The following is a 21,535-nucleotide window of genomic DNA, read 5'->3' as shown; positions in this document are numbered from 1 at the left end:
AGTAATTCATGTTTATTTTGTGAAAACAAGTTGGGTTAAATGAATAAGAGGCAAATGGGTCACAATAGTGAATAGTCACACTATTAAATCAACATTCTCTTCCTGGTACAATGTAACGTTGTATGTGAACACGGAGGTATAAAGAAACCACTCATTTATTGTTATATATCCGAATCAAATCTATTATTTTACAATTTTTTAATTACAGTAATTGGGATTTGGTGTCCATTTATAATAAACTGAAGCATTCTTTCTGATTGCTATCTTTTTATTTCTTCTTTAAAATACTGTCTTTGGAAGACGATTTTTAAAGTGCTTTCTAATTATTATCACATGCATATTATGTTTGCATATACTCATGCAAAACTGCATGTTTTTGAGTCCAGCCCAAGCCTCAGGGAACATGATTTGAACACGTTTGTATCTAATTATACATTAATCATACCACATTTTTAATGTGAAAGTTTTAAAGAAAGTGAAATATTTTCTTTCTGGTTAATTCTTAACACTGGAATGTACGAAAGTATATTATTATCAAGTAAAATAAAAAGCATCCCACTACTTTGTAATTACGAGAAAAATTTCTAATAATTTAAAGGAAAGATCTTGTAATAATACATGTACAATTATCTCGTTATTAGGAAGAAATTATCTCGTAATTACGAGATAATTAATTATCTCGTAGTTAAGAGAACAGATTTTGTTTCTATGAGAAAATTTGTTTGTAATAACGATATAATTATCTCGTAAAACGCAAAGTATTCCCTCAACCTTTCCAAAATGACTCACCAGAAAAATCTTTTTACAAGCGAAAAAGGAAAATAAAAACAGGAAAATTATTCAAACCAAAAAAATATTTCGGTGGGAAAGTTAAGTCAACTTTTTAGGAGTTTTTTTTTTATTATTATTATTATTATTATTATTAATCAATTTGGGAGGTTTTGACTATACTGCAACAGAAAGTTGAGGGAGGCAAACGGTCTTTCAATGAACATTTTCTTACTAATTTAACAGTAAGAGATAAGGTTCGGGGGAAAAGGGGACACACACCCACCCGATACATTTACTACGTACCTGTGACCACATCATAATAATGGAAAAAACCCAGACTTTATTAACATTATTCTTTATTCTCTGAATATACTAATATTTGCAGATTTTTTTTCTGTTTTGTATTACCGAGGAATAACACCGTTTGATTAAATTATTCAGCTGGTACATTTTCGTGTTTACCAAATCCAAACTCTTCTAAGTCTATTCAAAGTTTGTGCATATTTAAATTATTTTTCTCGTAACTACGAGTAAAATGTCACCTAATTACGAGAAAGCTATCTCGTAATAACGAGATATTTTCTCGTTTTATAAGATAATTATCTCGTAATAACTATATATATTTCTTCCTAAGTACAAGATAATTATTTCGTAATTACGGAAAAAGATTGCGAGAAATTTTTCGTAATAGCACTATCTTTTCTCGTAATTACGAGATAATTATCTTGTTATTACGAGAAAGTTCAAGTTCAAGTTCAAGTTCTTTATTTCTTTGCGTCATACGACACATCAGATAACATATATAAACATATATACAATATTGTAAAATATAACAATATGAGAGTGAGCGTAATCAATAAATAGCAAGTAAACTATGTAGGACGTGTTTTCTAACAGGCAACTGTAATTATGAAATACTTAAAAATTTACAAATGTTTCATTCTTCTAGTGGAAGCTTGATATAAATATTTTCCAAGGTTACAAAGTTCCTTTATATTTTGTACACTTAGAAGTTGAATTAATTTCCAAACACTGGATTTCTTATAATAATACTTCTTCAAATACTTAGATCTAAGGTCATGATAAAAAGGACATTGTAAAATAAAATGAAATTCGTCTTCGATAACATTCAAAGAGCACATTTTACATAATCTGTTTTTTCTAATTTCATTAACATATCTACCAGTTTCAACATTTAGATTATGTGCAGATAGTCTAATTCTAGCAATTTGTATTTTGTACATATAATTAATAGGTTTACGCAAGTAATATTGTATACCAAAATTATCAACCAAATGTTGGTATAGCGGGCTACGGGCATTGCTACAAATATTAGAAATCATAGTATGATTATTCACCTCAAGGAATCTTTGTTTTACTAACATGTAAGTATTATCATTGAAATCTGCATCAAATATATAGCCAAGTCCCAGTTTATTAAGTTCATTTTGAATATCTCTGATCCAACTATCATTATTCCTTACTCTTTCTTCCAAGCATGATTTTAGTAGAATATTTTGTGTCCCCTTTAGTTTCAAAAAATATTTTATAATTTTCAATTTTCTAGATTCCCTCATAGGCATTCTTCCAAGTTCGAAATACACAAGATTGTTACAGGCACTTTTTTTTAAACGAAGTAACTTTTTACAAAAGAGACTTTGTATTTTTTCTACATCTGGAGCTTTATGAAATCCCCACACCTCTGCTCCATAATTAAGAATACTACATACATACATTTCAAAAAGTGATATTTGAGTTTCGACATTAAAATCAAAGTTGCAGAATTTTTTGTTCAACGCATAAAATGCTTTTCTTCCCTGTTCAGCTACGTGCTTTTGAGTTATATTAAATTTACCATTATAATTGAAACACATTCCTAGATAACTGAATCTATCTACTATTTCAAGTTCTTTTCCATTGTAAACCCATTTTTCTTCATTTCGTAAAGTTTTACCATTTCTAAAAACTAAAATTTTGGTTTTATCTGTATTAACTTCAAGACCCCATTTCTTATTATAAGTACTTAATTCATTCAATAATGTTTGAAGTGACATTGGTGAGTCTGCAATAAGTACCATATCATCTGCATACATCAATAAAAAAATGGAAATTAACTGCAGTTCAACATAAGGACAATTGTTTTCTAAAAAATGCATCTCACAATCATTAACATATAATGAAAACAATAGAGGTGATAAAACCTCCCCCTGCAGTAAGCCCACATTATTTTCAAGAAAGTGAGGTGTCATTTTTTACTTGATACTAATAAAGGCTTTCGTATTCGAAATTTCGTATATAAATTTCATATATGTTTTTTTTTTATTCCTTTTATTTTCTTCATGGCTATTTTAATAGATTTTTTTCATGTAAATAATCAGTGTGAAGAATATTAATGGAAACCATATTTTGGGTGTTCAGTTATAAATTAACGCAGCATGAACTAATTTTCTATTTATGTAAACTTTATTTTTTTTAATTCAAATATCATTTATTCAAGGTTTGATTATTATTGGTTCATTCTTCAACTTACAAAAAAATCGCCCTGAATCACAAAATTGAAATGATAAAATTTCATTTATCAAATATGAGCAGAATGTAGCTTAACTGGTAAAAGGATAATACTGAAATTCCAGATTGAGAGATTTTACTATTTTTAATAGTAGACAGACCGAGTCTTTTTATCCATCTTTAGTCCGAAATATCTGACGTTTTCCAGGCGTTTTTCACGATTTTGATATTTTACGTGCCTTCCCTTGTTTTCTCGTGGAGAAGGACAACAAAGACCTTGTTTACTTACGAATTAATACTATGACGAAAATTGTTGACTGTTGTTGAATCAAATGACAATGAGCTAGTAATAATCATTCACAGGTCACAATTTGTTTAGTGTGAAACTTTCCTGGGTGAATGCACGGACGATTTCATGTGTACTCAATGCACTATATGCATGTATTAATGCTATGAATAAACAACTCGTTGCTGGCCGCCATTGTGATATTTAGAATGTTGAAAAGGGAAGAAAATAATAAATAATACACATGTACATGTTGTACAGATGTGAAATACAGCACGTGAACACAAAATCACGAGGGGGTATAATTTACAGGCAGGCACGTAGTATCAATAAGAAATTGGAGACTCAGAAAAATACAAATACAAATATTTATTGGCACAAACACAATTACAATAATTGGCAAAGGCACAACACATTATAAGAATCATCAATTGTTCATTCATAAATATACAATATTTTAGTATAGAATGTGAGGCTATACATAATTATAAATCATACGATTATTTGTATAATAATTATGTAATGCAATCATTTCTAGATACAAGACATTTTTTAATAAGTGAGTGTGTTACTTTTAGTATTTCTGGACAATGGCTATTAAAGCAAAGCTTAACTTTTTGAGTATAAGACATATTAGATATTTTTCCTTGAAAAAAATTCATCAAGTTCCTTTCAAAAGTTAACCTATGATTATTGTATTTATGGCAGCTGAATAGAAAATGAAATCCATCTTCAATCTCCCCTGTGTTGCAAATATTATATATGACAACTTATCTGTAAAAAAAAAAAAAAAAAAAAAAAAAAGCTCTGACAATCGAAAAAAAAGGAAATTTGTCCAAACTAGGAAATCCTAATTCATGTGTGTGAGAGTGGGGGAGGGGGGGTATCCAACTTCACCAAATTTTATTGATATCAAATACCATGATTTACCTTAACTACGCTACACTGGCTGATCGAAAAAAGAGGGGGGGGGGGTAACAACCAGCCTTTCAGTGAACATTTTCAATTGTAAAAAGACTTAAGTTACCTTTGGAATAAAAGGTAGGGGAACCAGGCCCCCCTGTCCCCTCCCCCTTGATACTACGTTCCTGATAGAGAGAGATGAGGATGTCATGCGAATAAAATATTTTCATCTATTATCCGGAACTTGGCTAATATCACGGAATAGGTCTCGAGACTTAGACAGCGCTTTTCATATCCGTTTTGTTTTTCAGGTGGGAGTGACTCACAGTCATTCACAAAAACAGCGATAAAATGCCCACCGAAAAGAATATGGACAAGTTTATTCTTTATTTTACAGTATAAAAGAAAGGACACCAGACAATGGCTGGAGCACCAAAGAAAAAAGCGTAAGTAATGATTTGGAAGCGGTATGATTATGGTAGACAGGTAGATGAAGAGGTGGGGTGGGTACCCTTGCAACTGTTGCAGCAGCTGTATAAGGTGACATTTTAAAATCAGAAAAGTGACTAGAGTGCTAAAAGATCATAGCCTTAGTCTGTGCAGAGACATTAATTGGTTTTAAATAGGCCTATATTTTATGAATTCAATAGATTCTTAACCCTGTTTATGTGCACTGGCCATATGAAGCATTTCAGCAGCACCGAGAAACTTCCTGTGTTCTATAGTTAAAATATTGTCCTATTCACTCAGTTTAATGATAGAATTTGTCTAGTCACAATTTTTAACAAAATAAATAGATGATAAAGCCAAGTCTTATCTGAAAGACCTGCAACTTTCACTTTAAAGTGCTGAGTGCTTGGATAAGGAACAGTTCATGCAACTAGTCCTCTACCAGCAAGTGTAATCTGACTCCCTTTAAAAATTAAAAAGGCCATAATTCCATCAAAAATCAATGAAGCAAACAAAATGCGTAGTTGCTCTACATGTTAAACTCATTAAATCACAATCCATTTTATTAACCTGTTAACCATTTATATATTTCTTTGAATAAATTCTGAAACATTACATCATCCTTTCCAAAAGCATTGTTTAATACAGAGACTTACAAATTTTCAAAATATTTTTTATGTATTAACTGAGATACAATATTGAATAGGGATGTACAGTTTTATTGGTATACTGGTATATTATGGTTTTTCTTATTGTGAAATATGTATACAAAAACTAAAATATCTACACTTTGTAAAAAAAAAAAATAAATTCCAGAAATACTCCTTTTTTTATTCATAGCTCAATTACTGTATAATTACCAAGAGTGAGGAGTGTGAAAAATTTTGTAAAACAACTGTACAGTATTCTTATATTCAGAAATGTATTAAACTTATTAGTTTTACTGAATGCAATAGCAATGGAAGTGGTTGTGAAGTCTTTAATACTTCATCTTATACAATTATTTTAATATTTCATAACTCATTTCTTTATTAATAACCATATTTGTGACCATAACATTTGGTTAATTTGTTTTGATTTACTTCATTAATTTTATTTTTTAATTATCTTGCTTAATTGTGAAAAAAGCAAGATATTTTTTACAGCATCATATTAGTTGGAAATATGTATAAATCAGAATGCATTTTATTCTAAAAAAAAATATTGGTAACAATTTTTTTTGTTCTCTCTTGTTAGGGATCTTAAAGTGATCATCATGGGGGACTATAGTGTTGGGAAAACATCTTTCATTGGACGCTACATTGATGGAGAGTTTAAACAGCATGAAGCTGTAAGCTTTCAATTGTATTCTTTCAATTTTTGATTGATTTATCCCTAAATGTACATTAAAATTAATTAGAAGAAACATACACATAAATTTCCTAAATAGCTCACCTCAACAAAATTGGGGGAGCTTATGTAATACCCTCGGCATCAGCATTCCAGGTTAAAGTTTTTGGAGTAGATTTCTTTTCATGTACTTCGAGGCCCTATATTAATCAGAGATGCATGGAGGATGCTTCTAGTGTTTTTCATTGTACCAGTCAAGGTTTCATACAATTTTAGCTAAAGAATGACCAGGTTATTGTTTTTGGAGCAGGTTAAAGTTGTTGGAGCAGGTCTCATTTCCAAGTAACTTATAATAAGCCCTATATTGACCAAACTTGCATGGATGATACATCTAAAGATGCACACTACCAGGCTTTCTTTGGATGCTAAATCTGACCTACATTTTCTTGATGAGTGACCAGGTTAAAGTTTTTGGAGTAGATCTCACTTCTAATAACTATAAAACCTATGTTGACCAAACTTGCATGGATGATACATCTAAGGATGCACACTACGGGACTTTCTTCAGATGCTGGATATGACCTGTATTTTCCAGGTAAATGACCAGGTTAAAGTTTTTGGAGCAGATCCCATTTCTAAGTAACTTTAAGGCCCTATATTGAACAAACTTGCATGGATGATACATCTAAGGATGCACACTACGGGACTTTCTTCAGATGCTGGATATGACCTGTATTTTTCAGATAAATGACCAGGTTAAAGTTTTTGGAGCAGATCCCATTTCTAAGTAACTTTAAGGCCTATCTGAACCAAACTTGCATGGATGATGCATCAAGGGACAAACACTTTCAAACTTGCTTCAGATGCTGGATATGACCTATATTTTCCAGATAAATGACCAGGTTAAAGATTTTGGAGCAGATCTCATTTTCAAGTAACTTTAAGGCCTATTTGAACCAAACTTGCATGGATGATGCATCAAGGGACGGACACTTTCAAACTTGCCTCAGATGCTGGATTTGACTTGCATTTACTGGATGAGTAACTAGTTTAAAGTTTTTAGACAAGTCCATTCCCAAGTACTGCAAGCCCTATCAGACCAAAATTGCATAAATGTTGCATCTAGGAATGCACACTACTAGATTTTTGTTTAGTGTGGGACTTTGCCTTACTTAAAGACAACATTCGTTGAGGTGAGCTCTGTATCTCTGATTACTTATGAGTTTTTTGGCATACACTGAGAACAATTTTGTACTATACATATTAGTTTTATGATAATTTTATAAAATTTTATTTCTCAACAACATGCAAGGTTTACTAATAATAAGCTACAGGGTTAGGTTGTATGAATTAAATGATAATAATTACTGTGGTTTACATTAAACACCTGAGCTGAAAGCTTTAGAGAGATTTTCTGATTGAAGGATGTCCGATGTCCATCTGTTGTCGCCATGTGTCATCTGTTGTCAGTAAACTTCACATTTTCAACTTCTTCTCAAGAACCACTCTGTCATCCTTCAATGAAGATGATTCACAAAGGGCCACAGCTTTCATGGTGAGATAATTAAAAATACAATATGGAACTTATTTAAATGGAATGATTTAAAAATCTTCTAAAGAACCACTTAGGCCAGAAAAGCTGAAAATTTTTTGAAGGCTTCATTACATAGTGAAGATTTTAAGTTTGTTTAAATCATGACTCTTTGGGTTAGGACAGGGCCACAATTGGCAATCAACATTTTTACAAAGAGTAAAAAGGAAAAATTTTGAAAATGTTCTTCTCAAGAACAGCAAACCCATGATTAGTCATACCGGTATTTATATGGAAGGTTGTGTAAGTGTGAATTTTTTTTAATCATGACCTCCTAGGATAGGATGGGGGCACAATATGTGATCAAAGTTTTACATAGACATACACTAGACAAAACTGCAAAGTCAGTATCAAAGAAAATTTAATTTTCATCTTTTCAGAAGTTGTTTAAGATGTACTGTACATGTATCAAATATATAAATATATTACCATGATTAAATGTAAGATTTTTAAATGCCCAAACTGGTAAATAGATAATTGTTAATTGAATTGTAATGATAATTGAAATGTAATCATTTCATAGAAATGCATGAAAGTCATGCTCATAGGTTTAAGAGGGATAAAATTTGCGGGGGGGGGGGGGGGGGGGGGGTCTTTGAAATTGTATTCTGTACATGTGATAAACCAATACTGAGGCCAATGCACTAAGCGACTACTGGGCAACATGTTAGACATTTTGCTTGACATTGTTTGAGAGACAGGATCACCATTGCTATTGCAACCTCTCTGACCATAGGGTGACCTACAAGCTTTTATCAGTGCACAAAAGGTGCACAATTGGCTGCGGAAATTTTTTTGCCTGCAAGAATGTTATTTGAGCATGTTACATTAAAATAAAGACATCAGCAGTAGGCAAAATGGCATTATAATAGATTTATTTGTGTCAATGAGGCAGATGTCATATTTTCAGATAAAAATATTAAGTGGTGCATTTTAATTTAGCAATTTTGTCTAGTGTATATTGGAACATTCTTTAAAAATCTTTTCAAGAACAGCAAAGCCTTCATTGATTAGTCAAATTTATAAGATCAAAGCTTCCTCAGGTATAGCGTAGATTCAGATTTGTTCAAATCATGACCCGGGGGAGGGGGGGGGGGGGGGAAGCACTATACGTGATCAACATATTTACATAGAAATATGTAGGGAAAACAAACTGCTGCTAAAGAACAGCAGGGCCATAGTGACTCAGGTGAGCATTATGGCCCATAGGGCCTCTTGTACTTATACAGACATAAAATTAAGACTTTTTACATGCAGGAAATTTTACTTAAATTGAAACATGTAAAAATATATTATTAAAAATTTGGACTTTTTACAGACAATTGGAGCAGCTTTCTTCCTTAAACAGTGGGGACCATACAATATAGCCATCTGGGTAATTTTATCTCTTACATTTCCCACATCAACATTTGCTGTTAGACAAAATGAAAGAATTTGGCATTTGAACAAACATTTGAATACTTAGGTTTTTTGTTCCTTTATATATATTTTTTCCATTTGCTTGTAGGCTTTAATGATCAAGAAGCAAAAAATGTTAAAAAAATTGATAAATGGCAATTTACCACAAAAGATCTTGCATATGTAACAGGGGTATCACTATGGAAGTATATAACACAACACTCCTGTCAGGGTTCATCAGATTTATTGCACAGTGGAGTGATTATATATATTGTGTTGTATTGTGTTGTATTATGTAAGCCCTGTAAATATCATAAAAACAACAATAAATATAATGTAAATAATTATCACACACAATGTTCATTATTTCACATGAAGATAATTATTGAATTATCATCGTTTATATTTACATTGTCATCAAAGGGAGATAACTCTCGAATATATAAATCTTTACATATTAATTACTCCCATAATATCATAAAAAAATATTTTCCAGATTAAAAACATATAAATCTAAATCTCACCATTCTATGGGAATAGGCTTTCCCACAAATTGTTAATATAGAAGTATCTACATGAATGGTGATCTGTAATTTAATACAATTTATTTAAAAATATTATCCCTTTAAAAATATATCAATTGCTCACTTTGAACAATATCATCAAATATATCTTGATCATCATAAAAACATATAATCTGATTAACATCAAATTACTTCTGTTAAATACTTAATATTGATCTTGTAATCAATAATAAATATACATCATAAAATAACTTTCTCTCAAATTCATTCATTCACTTTAGTAAGTGCAAATGGAAATGGCTTTTGCATACTATAGGATGAACATTTAAAATATGAAATAATATTAGTAACTTACCAGAAATGGAAATCTGTCCAAAGTCAAGAATGTCTTTTTTTAATATATATATAGTCTGGTCAAATCAACCTCTGAACAAAGAATGGTCTTAATAAAGCGGGAAAACTCCAACCCAGTCAATAAAACCAATAGAATCAGACCTTTCAAATCAATAACCAATAAAAACCAAAATAACAATAACCACTTCCAAAACACCTGACCAATGCCCTTAGGTAATATATATGTATGTACAGGTAAGGGAGAACTAAGGGGTGGATCTAGGTTTTGAATAACAAATTTAAATAAAAGTTAAAACATATATTCTGGCAAGTTCTGTTACTTTATTTTTGTACAAATCCAACACTATTACAATCTCCCCCCGGTCGCGGAATGACGTCCACGTCATTCAAATGGGAAACTATAATCCTGAAATATAAAGCATAAAAATACATAATATACAATTAAAACATTACTTAGATGATGCAGACACAAGATTTAACAAGGCTAACTGGCAAACACTGGAGTCAACACTCTCTAAAGTTCCTTGTTCCATCAAACTCTTGATAAAATTGGCTCTCTGTAACCAGTCTGGCTGTGTCTGGCTCATCATCACAAAGTCCTTTGTCCAAGGTGGTTTACTTTTGTTTCTAGTTGATCTCCTTGGTGCTGGTACTGGTACTTGGGTATCTTGTGTTGAAGGCTCTTGCTCCTGATGAACAGTATCATCAGCATGCGAAGGCATATCATCATCAATATCATCGTCAACTTCATCAACATCATCATTCTGCTCTTCATCCTCTTCAGCATGGTTCTCAGGCTCATCCTGGTGGAGAGCGTCCTCTCCAGAATCCATAACTGAAGATTCCTCAGTCAAAGAATGGTCGTCACCATCTTGACTGGGAATTCCTTGGTGTGAATTTTCTGACTGCCTTATAGGGTAACCTATAAAAGAAAATTCGCTATCTGAATCTGATAAATTCTCATTAGAAATTATTGTTTCTATTGGAAATTCTCTTCTTGTTGCCTTCTTTCTATATCTTGGTGGTTTTGATGGAGGAGGTGTAGACTTCTGTAATTTAGAACCTATTGGAAGCAATAAATTTCTATGTAGAACTTTACATCTTCCTTCACCGTCCTCTCGTTGAACTTTGTAAACAGGTATGTCTTTATTAGATTGAGCAACGACTACATAAGGCTCATCTTCCCACTTATCAGCGATCTTATGCTTTCCATCATACGATACAATTTTCACCAAAACTCTGTCTCCGACCTGTACAGTAGCCGCTCTTGCCCTTAAGTTGTAGTTTTCCTTCTGCCTTTGTTGGGAATGCTTTATTGCTGTATTAGCTAGTTTATATGCATCTTGTAGTCGTTCTTTCAATCTGTTGATGTATTTAGTATTGCATTTTTCTTCATCTGACTGCTGAGGAAATCCAAAGATGATATCAACCGGTAATTTAGGCTCTCTCCCAAACATTAAGTAAAATGGCGAGAATCCTGTTGAATCATTTGTTGTGGCATTATATGCGTGAACCAAGGAATTGATGTGACTTTTCCAATCAAGCTTTTGGGAGTTTTCTAAAGTTCTCAGCATGGAAAGAAGAGTTCTATTAAAGCGTTCTGTTATACCATTACCCATCGGATGGTAGGGGGTTGTTCTTGATTTGGAAATTCCTAACAGAGTACATAATTCTTTAATGATGTTGCTGCAGAAATTTGTTCCTTGATCCGAATGTAGTTTTTCTGGAATTCCGTAATGTAAAATGAAATGATTGAAGATAGCTTCAGCAGTTGTTTTGGCTGTCTGGTTTCGAGTAGGTATTGCTACAGCGAAACAGGTAAAATGGTCTGTAATGACTAAGATGTTTTGTACTCCTCCCTTTGCTGGTTCTAAAGTTAGGAAATCCATGCATACAAGTTCCAGTGGCTGGGATGTTTGGATGTTAACTAATTCAGCTTTCTGGTCACTTGTCTTAGTCTTTATACATCTTTCACAGCAATCAATCCAATCGATGATATCTTTCTGCATCTTTGGCCAATAAAATCGTCGTCGCACTAATGAAATAGTCTTGTCTCTGCCCAAATGTCCCATCTTATTGTGCAGGTGATGTAATACAGTTGGAATGGTTGACATGGGAATGACAGATTGATGGATGGTGCTATCTTCTGTTTTCACTTCTCTCAATAGGATGTTTTCTTTGACTTTGAATTTGGAAAAATTTCTGTAGAAAATCAAGTCATTTTCAGTGTTCAAAGAATCCCTATCTGGTCTGGTTCCTAATTCCACTTGGGTTTTCCAGAAAGAAACAGTAGGGTCTTTATCTTGAATAGCTGATATGTCCAGATGATCTGCTATTTCTAAACTTGGCTGCATAAGCTGGCAAATAGCATCATCTATGGCTAAAGTCTCTGCATATGGCTGTCCAATTTGGCATATAGCTTTAATAGAGTCGCTGTCAATGGTTTCTGTGTTGTCGAGTCTGGAAAGTCTATCCGCATCTGTGTTTGATTTTCCCGGTCTGTATAAAATTTTGAAGTTGAAGGAGGCCAAAGCAGAAATCCAACGATGTCCAGTAGAATCTAATTTTGCAGTACTAAGAACATAGGTAAGTGGATTGTTGTCAGTGTAGACAGTAAATTCCTTTCCTTGTAGATAGTCGGAAAATTTTTCAGTAATCGCCCACTTCAATGCCAAAAATTCAAGCTTGTGAGTTGGATAGTTCTTCTCAGACTTGCTCAATCCTCTGCTTGCGTATGCAATGACTCTATCTTTTCCTTCCTGTTCTTGATATAATACTGCACCAAGACCTGTCTGGCAAGCATCCGTGTGCAACTTAAATGGTTTGGTGAAATCTGGATAACCTAGAACAGGTGGTGAAGTAAGCTTATCCTTAAGTAAAGTAAATGCCTCCTGTTGTTCTTGTTCCCATTTCCATTTTGGGTCTGGTTTCTGCTTCCCTCTAGACTTCTTTCCAACAGCCATAATGTCAATTAATGGTCTGGCAATTTTGGCAAAATCCTGTATAAATTTACGGTAATAACCCGCAAAGCCTAAAAATTGCCTAACTTCCTCTGCATTTGTTGGAACTGGCCAGTTTTTGACTTTCGACAACTTGTCTGGGTCTGGCTCAACCCCATCTTCAGACACGATGTGTCCGACATATCTAACTTTCTTCTTGAAGAGTGAACACTTCTTGGGAGAAAGTTTAAGCCCATATTCTCTGATACGCTGGAATACTTGCTGCAATCTGTTAATATGTTCCCTGAAAGATTTTGAAAAAATAATTAAATCGTCTAAATATATAAAACAAATTTTAAGATGTAAATCACCTAAGCATTGCTCTTGTAAACGTTGGTAAGTTGCAGGTGCGTTAGCTAAGCCAAAACTCATTTTATTAAACTCATAAAATCCAAGAGGGCCCACAGTAAATGCAGTTCGTTCTTTATGCTGCTCTTCGATTTCTATTTGGTGGTATCCTGATTTCATATCGAGAACACTGAAGTAGGTGTTTCCTGATAGTGAGTCCAGTATCTCCTCAATTCTGGGCAAGGCATAGTTGTCTTTTACAGTTCTGGAGTTCAACTGTCGATAATCTATGCAGAGTCGTAGAGATCCATCACTCTTCCTGACCAGTACGACATTGGAGGAGAAAGGTGAGTGTGAAGGTCTAATAATTCCTGCTGCCAACAACTCTTTAATATGCGACCTGACTTCATCTATCATAGCAGGTGGAATTCGTCGGTACTTTTGCTTAAATGGTGTTGAGTCATCAAGTTCAATTCTGTGTTTCACTTTGTCTGTTGTTCCAATGTCTGTAGCACCTGTGGAAAATATATCCTGGTATGACTCCACTAATTCTCTGAATGCTTGCTGTTCTTCATCTGATATATCCTCTGGCAAGTGAATTTTGGATATAATGTCTTCTAATTCTGGTGACACTGATGAAGATTCACTAGATGTTGGTCCTGTATCCTGTATTTCTACTGGCTGAATCTCACAAATGACGCTCTTTGGTGAAACTGAGATGGTTCTAGTTGTGACGTTGTTGATGTTTACTGGCATTATCTGATGATCCTCAAACAGATAAGGATGGAGAGTTGCCTCAATGTCAACATCACTTGGAATACAGGATTTGTTAGATTCATGCATCATAACAATACATCTGTGGTAAGGAATCTTCTTGTCAATGTACCCATTGATGGTAATGTTGCTGTTTGGAGGAATGATCACTCTGGATGTCTCTGCACTTTTCACTAAGCCTAGTGAATACCCATTCCTACTTAATTCCTTCTCTCTAATAGCAATACAGCGGAAGGCTAAGTACCAGGGTGTCGTTAAAGCTGCTTCTTGAAGAAATCTGGATCCATATTCCTCCTTTATGACATCTATAAGACTCTGGATTATGTTGGTTCCAATAAGCACAGGAACATGCATATTGTAGTTGCTATTTGGAACAACAAGGAATAAACAATCCTGGAGTCTGTCCAATGTTGGAATACCAAATGGTGTTAGGTTGACACACACATAACCACTATATGGCATCAGTTGTCCATCAGCACATTCTATATTAATAGCCTCTTCAATGGGATGTAACTCTACATCTTGAAGGTATTGATCATAAAATGACTGGCTAATGGTAGATACGGTAGCACCAGTATCTAGAAGAGTAGTACACTGAGTGTCGTTGATGGCAACTGTAATCTCATTTGGTTTTCCTATAATTTCCGTTCTGGGACTCTTGGTCCTCGAGCCAACTCCTCGTCCCCAGGGGTTGACTTGTTGTAGTTTAAAGCCTGGCGTCTGTGATCCACCATTACCCTGCATCTGATTGCAATGTGTCCGACTTGTCCACATCTATAGCAAGTAGGTGGTTCCTTCCTCCTATATCTCTGAGGTTCCTGCACATCATCATGTGTGACCTGAGGTGGAGGTATCCTAGGATTCTGTTTGTATCCTCCTCTATAAACTCTATCTTGTCTACCTCTTTGATAGGATGGTCTAGGTGCACTGAATGTTTGTGGTAATCGTCTGTTGTAAGTGTACTGACGATCCTTAAATCCTTGCATTGCAGTGGTCAGTTGATTAATCTTTGCCTCAAGATCATCAAGTCTATCAGTAGAGTGTTCAGCAGGTGTTGCAGCTTTTGCAATTGCTGATTTCTTCTCTTTGATTTGAGGTTGATGCTCCATCTCTACTTTCCTCACTGCTGATCTGAGCTCATCAAAGTTGAGAGTCTTGTCAAAGAGATGTCCACAAATATCTTTCAGTGATGGCCTTAATCCTTTGAAGAACATTGTCCGTAGCATCTCATTGGACTGTGACTGTGCAATAAGTCCTTTCTGTATGGCTTTGCTTAAAATGTCCTCTAATCTGCAACTCCATCTTGCACATTCCTCATCATCCTTTTGTCTAGCACTATAGAACTCGGACAGGATGTCCTCTTTCTCAGCTACAGTACCATAGATGCTATCTAGTTTCTTGATGATACTTTGAGTGGATGCCCCTGGTCCAAGATGCACTATGACACGACTCGCTTCTCCCTTCAACGAACGTCTAATGGCATGATGGATAGTGTCTGGATGATATGATTCATTGATGAGACATTCCACTTCATACTTCCAAACATCATAAGTAACATCACTCTTACTATCTCCTGAGAAAGTCGATATCCGTGGAAATGGAGTGTAAGGCATATGTTTCCCAGAAGATGGTGGAGGTTGAGCTGTGTTACTGGTAGCTGTGGTGCTTGGAGATTCAGTTGTCTCTGTAGGTTTTTCCTTAATAAATGTAGAGGTCATCCAGTCTATGAAGTCCTGTGGGGTATCAGCCTTAGGCTTCAACTTCATTGCCTTCCAGGCAATAAGCATGTTCTTCACCTCCTCCTTTGTCATCGCTGCTTCTTCAGACATGATTGACGAATGATTGTATGGTAGCAACAAATAATAGTACAAAATATTTACAATTTATATCCTACAGAATATAGTACAATATTTAAAATGAAGCAACTGTTTGTACCTGTAATTTATCTCATGGTGAAATAAAATTGCAAATAATTCCAGGAGGGTAGTTCAGAATGAACTAATAATCTTTGGGGAAGTATAAACAAAGTCAGAATATAAATAGAAAAAGAAAGTAGGATGCACTTCCGCTAAGTGTTGCACTTCCGGTCAATAAATGCACTCAAAATATTTTATCTTATGGCTGAAACACAAAATACTATTTACAACCTGCAATAAAGATAACTTTTAATTCTTTGCACTGTATTAAGCAAGTTTGGTAAGCGTGAAACAATTCAAAAACAAATCAAAAGTATCAGCGAATAATTTCAATACTGAAAACAAACAGATAATTTTGTCAATATGAACTTACTTGTCGATCAAAATCAGCTGATTTTATGCTGAAGAAATGAAGTGCAAATAATCAAATAAACACAAGGTTTTAAGCAGAAATATTTACCTGAGACGTAGGAATCTTTGAGATAACAACACAAGAACACAAAAACTGAATGCAAAGATTGTTGTTGAAGTTTTAAAACAAAATTTAAGTGCTGAAAACAAAAAAATCAAGAATTACCGAATCACGTTTTGTAAACTTCCGGTTTATGAATGAAACGGATTTCGAGCTCGAACGGAATTCGCAAAACAAAACCGAACTCGACTGAAATGCGGATAAGAAACCGAACCCGATCTAAATTGATACGAATGAAATTATACAAACACTACTGTAAACAATAAATAATATGTACAATTTAAAGGTAATGGGATTTTGGGTAATAGGGTGTTTGGGATTAACTACCAGACAATTACAAAACCACTGATAACACTGAAGCAACAATGACCTCACAAAATCTCACGACAAACTCAGATCAACTGACTTGAATACGACCAATATAACTAGTTAATTCAACGGTTGCAGTCTTACTGTCTCGTCTGTAAAATGTCAGATGAAAGATATAGCAGTTAGCTACTAATTAATACTGGGAATGGAATGAGGGAAATGTGTGCACTGTTAATTACACAACTTACCCATGCTCTCACTCTCACTGCAGTTCTTCTTACATCTTAAAGTTCTAATACCAATATGTGCACAACAAAAAAAATGATAACAAACCCAGTTATGACGGACAGAACAGACAGACAATGATCAACTTTGATCTATAAAAATATTACTAGCTAGCTAAATGTAGGCCTATTCAAAAATATAAACCACTGATCGATCGTGAATATTAAATTGTTTACAAAGAAAAAATATATATATTTACATATTCAACTCTAACGGTGCACCAAGTTAAATCTACAGTTTATAAACATGCATGTAACTCACCAGCTGATAAAGATAAATATCACAGATTAAATTATTGCATGCAGTCTCAAATGCACTACACCGGTGCCACTGATGATCCTTCAGAATGTCACTTGTTAGGCGCGGATCAAAGTTTGTAACTTGGGTGGATAAACACAGTCATCACAGGTAAGTTCATGCGTCACTGACGGCCTGACGATCTCCATGGATCCGTTAACGTACCACACACCATACACTCGTCTCCAGTCTGCACTCAAAGCCACTGTGTCCCAACGTGGGCGCCAAAATGTAACAGGGGTATCACTATGGAAGTATATAACACAACACTCCTGTCAGGGTTCATCAGATTTATTGCACAGTGGAGTGATTATATATATTGTGTTGTATTGTGTTGTATTATGTAAGCCCTGTAAATATCATAAAAACAACAATAAATATAATGTAAATAATTATCACACACAATGTTCATTATTTCACATGAAGATAATTATTGAATTATCATCGTTTATATTTACATTGTCATCAAAGGGAGATAACTCTCGAATATATAAATCTTTACATATTAATTACTCCCATAATATCATAAAAAAATATTTTCCAGATTAAAAACATATAAATCTAAATCTCACCATTCTATGGGAATAGGCTTTCCCACAAATTGTTAATATAGAAGTATCTACATGAATGGTGATCTGTAATTTAATACAATTTATTTAAAAATATTATCCCTTTAAAAATATATCAATTGCTCACTTTGAACAATATCATCAAATATATCTTGATCATCATAAAAACATATAATCTGATTAACATCAAATTACTTCTGTTAAATACTTAATATTGATCTTGTAATCAATAATAAATATACATCATAAAATAACTTTCTCTCAAATTCATTCATTCACTTTAGTAAGTGCAAATGGAAATGGCTTTTGCATACTATAGGATGAACATTTAAAATATGAAATAATATTAGTAACTTACCAGAAATGGAAATCTGTCCAAAGTCAAGAATGTCTTTTTTTAATATATATATAGTCTGGTCAAATCAACCTCTGAACAAAGAATGGTCTTAATAAAGCGGGAAAACTCCAACCCAGTCAATAAAACCAATAGAATCAGACCTTTCAAATCAATAACCAATAAAAACCAAAATAACAATAACCACTTCCAAAACACCTGACCAATGCCCTTAGGTAATATATATGTATGTACAGGTAAGGGAGAACTAAGGGGTGGATCTAGGTTTTGAATAACAAATTTAAATAAAAGTTAAAACATATATTCTGGCAAGTTCTGTTACTTTATTTTTGTACAAATCCAACACTATTACACATACATGTAGTTTATATAGAGTAGTTGAAGCAGAGTGATTAGTTAATGATTTCCTGTCTGTAGGATACAGCCGGAGACGAGCGATACACTGGTCTCTCCACGTTCTACTGTAGGAATGCAGGGGCTGCCATCCTGGCTTTTGACATGTCCATTGTCAGCACATTTGAATCTCTCTGGTATGTCTCCTTAATGTAATTGGCTAAAGATAAGGAGAAGAATCCTGTATATACATGTAATGTGAAAATTTTTGACAACTGAAGTGGCACAATTCCTTGGGTCAACTTAAAAATTGAAAATAAAAAAAGACAATAAAAAATAACTTGGTAAATTATTCAAAATATTATGTAGTTTAAATTGTTTTCATTTTAGAAGTTATTGAAATATATCTAGCCTAGTAAAGAACTTTGTAACAAAATTTGTAGGGCCCGATTCATCCCTTTACTGGATGCTGCCAATGAAGACTGTATTAAGGTTGTAGTTGGAATGAAGCTGGATGCGTTAGAGGAAGGTCAACGAGAAGTGACCGTACAGGAAGGAAAGAAATTTGCCCGAGAAATCAACGAAAAAATTGATCTCAGCAAACTGCCCAGTGACCCTTATTTTGAAACATCCAGTAAAACAGGACACAATGTTTCGGAAGTTTTTGAGTACATTTTTCAGTACTGTCTTCCCTTGTCCAAAGCACAGCTTCGTGATGCACAGAATTCAAGTACAGTGTCTTTAAGTGATAGAAAGGGACCTTCTCAAAACAAGTGCTGCCACAGATAGGGACATTCTCAAAACAAGTGCTGCCATCAATGAGGAGATTGTTGTACCTAGTGTACAGTAAAATTCTTTATAAAGTGAATGGAATACAGCTGCAATCGTCAGTTACACCAAGACAAGAGGCATCTCTCAGTTCCTGGGCATCTTTCTAAAAGTCATAATTATTGAACATTTTGAACCATGATTTTCATGTTTGTATAACAATGTATTATGTTTGCAGTTTAAAATTTAACTGCTATATGACATGATTAAACCAAACTAGGCCAGAATTATCATTTATTTGTAGCATTATTTACAGTATAGATATGTTCTCTATTTATTTCATTCTAAATGTAAAACCTTTATTATATTTTTGTATGTTATATATCTGTATTAGCAAAAGTATTTGATTTGGTTATGTGCATTTACATGTACAATGTCATGTATTTACTTCTGAAGTTTTGTACCTACAACCTTTATTAAACCATAAACCCAACTGTGTTACCACATCTGTATGTGAAAGTCAGTATATATGGGTTTCTTTCAGATTTAGACCTAATTAGAGGAAAAAATCATGATTGGTTACAGGTTACCAAATCAACTCTAATTTTCTGCACCGACCCAAATATTTTAATTTACTGAAAATACGGAAATGGTATGTCTGTATATTTTCATTTAAATGTAATGGTTATAGGTTTTAAGGCCATCTTTTTTCATTGTGCCATAATGAAAGAAAAAAAACTAATAAAACAAAGTTCTTCCTAACAACCTTATTTTTTATAAGCATGTAATAGTAAACAGATTATTCCTGGAGCCTAATAGCTGTAAACAAGAAACTTTTCTAATTGTACATGATTGGATGATGATTGCAACAAGTCCTTGATTTCCTACATGTTGATTTTCATAGGCAGATTCAGCAATTTTTAAAGGGGGGTTCCAGTGTGCCCCCTCCCCAAAAAAACACACTAAAACAGAGACATACACACAGGGAGAAAAAAAACCCTCATATGCATACTCCCTTTAATGACTATTTAAGTTAGTTCCTTCAGTAGATGGCCTGAAATGATAAAGCCAAACTTGCCAAAATATTTCGATGATATCAAATTGAAATCTCACATTGTGGTAGTATATTGAATTAAGAAGAATATTTTTTATCATTCACTCATAAATGAAAATGCTTTGCGATTGTCATTTTGTTTGATGCCGTATCCTTATAGCAACCTGCATTTTACTTATCCAACCAAATAAAAACATATTTTTGTGCATTAGGAAAACATTAACAAAGTTTTGTTCTTATTTCTTTTTTGTGTGGGGTGTTCTCCCCCCCCCCCCCCCCCCCCCCCCCCCCCCCCCCCCCCCCCCCCGGTGGGGATAAGCCTACATATGTATACCCCTTACCTGGCCCTTCACTCTCAAGTAAAACCTTGACTTCACATTAGCCTATATATATGAAGGTAAACAGACAAAAGGAAATACCAGGACTATCTAAGTGATCTAGAAAGTGGAATGGACAAAGATGTGAACTATAAGTTTATATTTAAGCGCATTAAAATAAAAATTTTATTCCAGAAGGCACGTTATATCCTCTCTCTCTTGGCAAAAACCTGGAACCCTCCCCCCCACCCCCCCCTTAGATCCACCAGTGATTTTAACTTATTTTTCCTCATAGATCATGATAATGTCCTCTTATTGGATGTGATATTTTTTTAAGGGGGGTGAAAGCTTGAACAAAATAGTAGAATATCTGAAATGTTGGGACTGCTGAATCTTGTAGTGCATGATCTGCATTCAGATTTAGGACTTATCTTTTTTTCAGGGGAGGGGGGTTATAATTTTGTTTTTTATGTATAATGCATTTATGTATTGAATTCCTTGACTTGATGTAATTGCATAAAAAACATCTCTTTGTCCACTAATATCACATACAATGTACAATATAAATAGTTTGCCCAGGAACTTTCATTCACATCACAACTTGGCTACTTTCAGGGGCATTTGTGTTTTACAATGTGTATTTTTTTTTTTGAAATGAAATATTACATCATTTTCAGGAACTCTT

The 21,535-nt window shown here is 33.9% G+C and overlaps 1 protein-coding gene across 1 annotated transcript; it reads left to right on the top strand.

The window, feature by feature from the left end:
• The first annotated feature begins 4,813 nt into the window (after positions 1-4,813).
• LOC133187238 (ras-related protein Rab-20-like) lies at positions 4,814-19,977 on the top strand. Its single transcript, XM_061322595.1, has 5 exons — positions 4,814-4,914; positions 6,155-6,248; positions 9,157-9,213; positions 18,796-18,908; positions 19,155-19,977. The coding sequence occupies exons 1-5, from the start codon at positions 4,889-4,891 to the stop codon at positions 19,498-19,500; spliced, it is 636 nt and encodes a 211-aa protein (XP_061178579.1). The 5' UTR covers positions 4,814-4,888; the 3' UTR covers positions 19,501-19,977.
• Positions 19,978-21,535: the final 1,558 nt, after the last annotated feature.

Source organism: Saccostrea echinata, unplaced genomic scaffold, assembly GCF_033153115.1.
Source record: "Saccostrea echinata isolate AGI-Se365-2 ecotype Australia unplaced genomic scaffold, CSIRO_AGI_Sech_v1 ptg000014l, whole genome shotgun sequence".
NCBI lineage: Eukaryota > Metazoa > Mollusca > Bivalvia > Ostreida > Ostreidae > Saccostrea > Saccostrea echinata.
Note: the sequence above shows the minus strand (reverse complement) of the source record. Positions and strands in the feature narration are given on the sequence as shown.

Bases quoted from the DNA above. Each gene is read 5' to 3' on its own strand.
- LOC133187238 (XM_061322595.1), top strand. From the start codon at position 4,889: ATGGCTGGAGCACCAAAGAAAAAAGC. The intron at 9,214-18,795 runs GTAATTTTATCT...TCCTGTCTGTAG, and splicing joins CATACAATATAGCCATCTGG to GATACAGCCGGAGACGAGCG. The intron at 18,909-19,154 runs GTATGTCTCCTT...CAAAATTTGTAG, and splicing joins AGCACATTTGAATCTCTCTG to GGCCCGATTCATCCCTTTAC.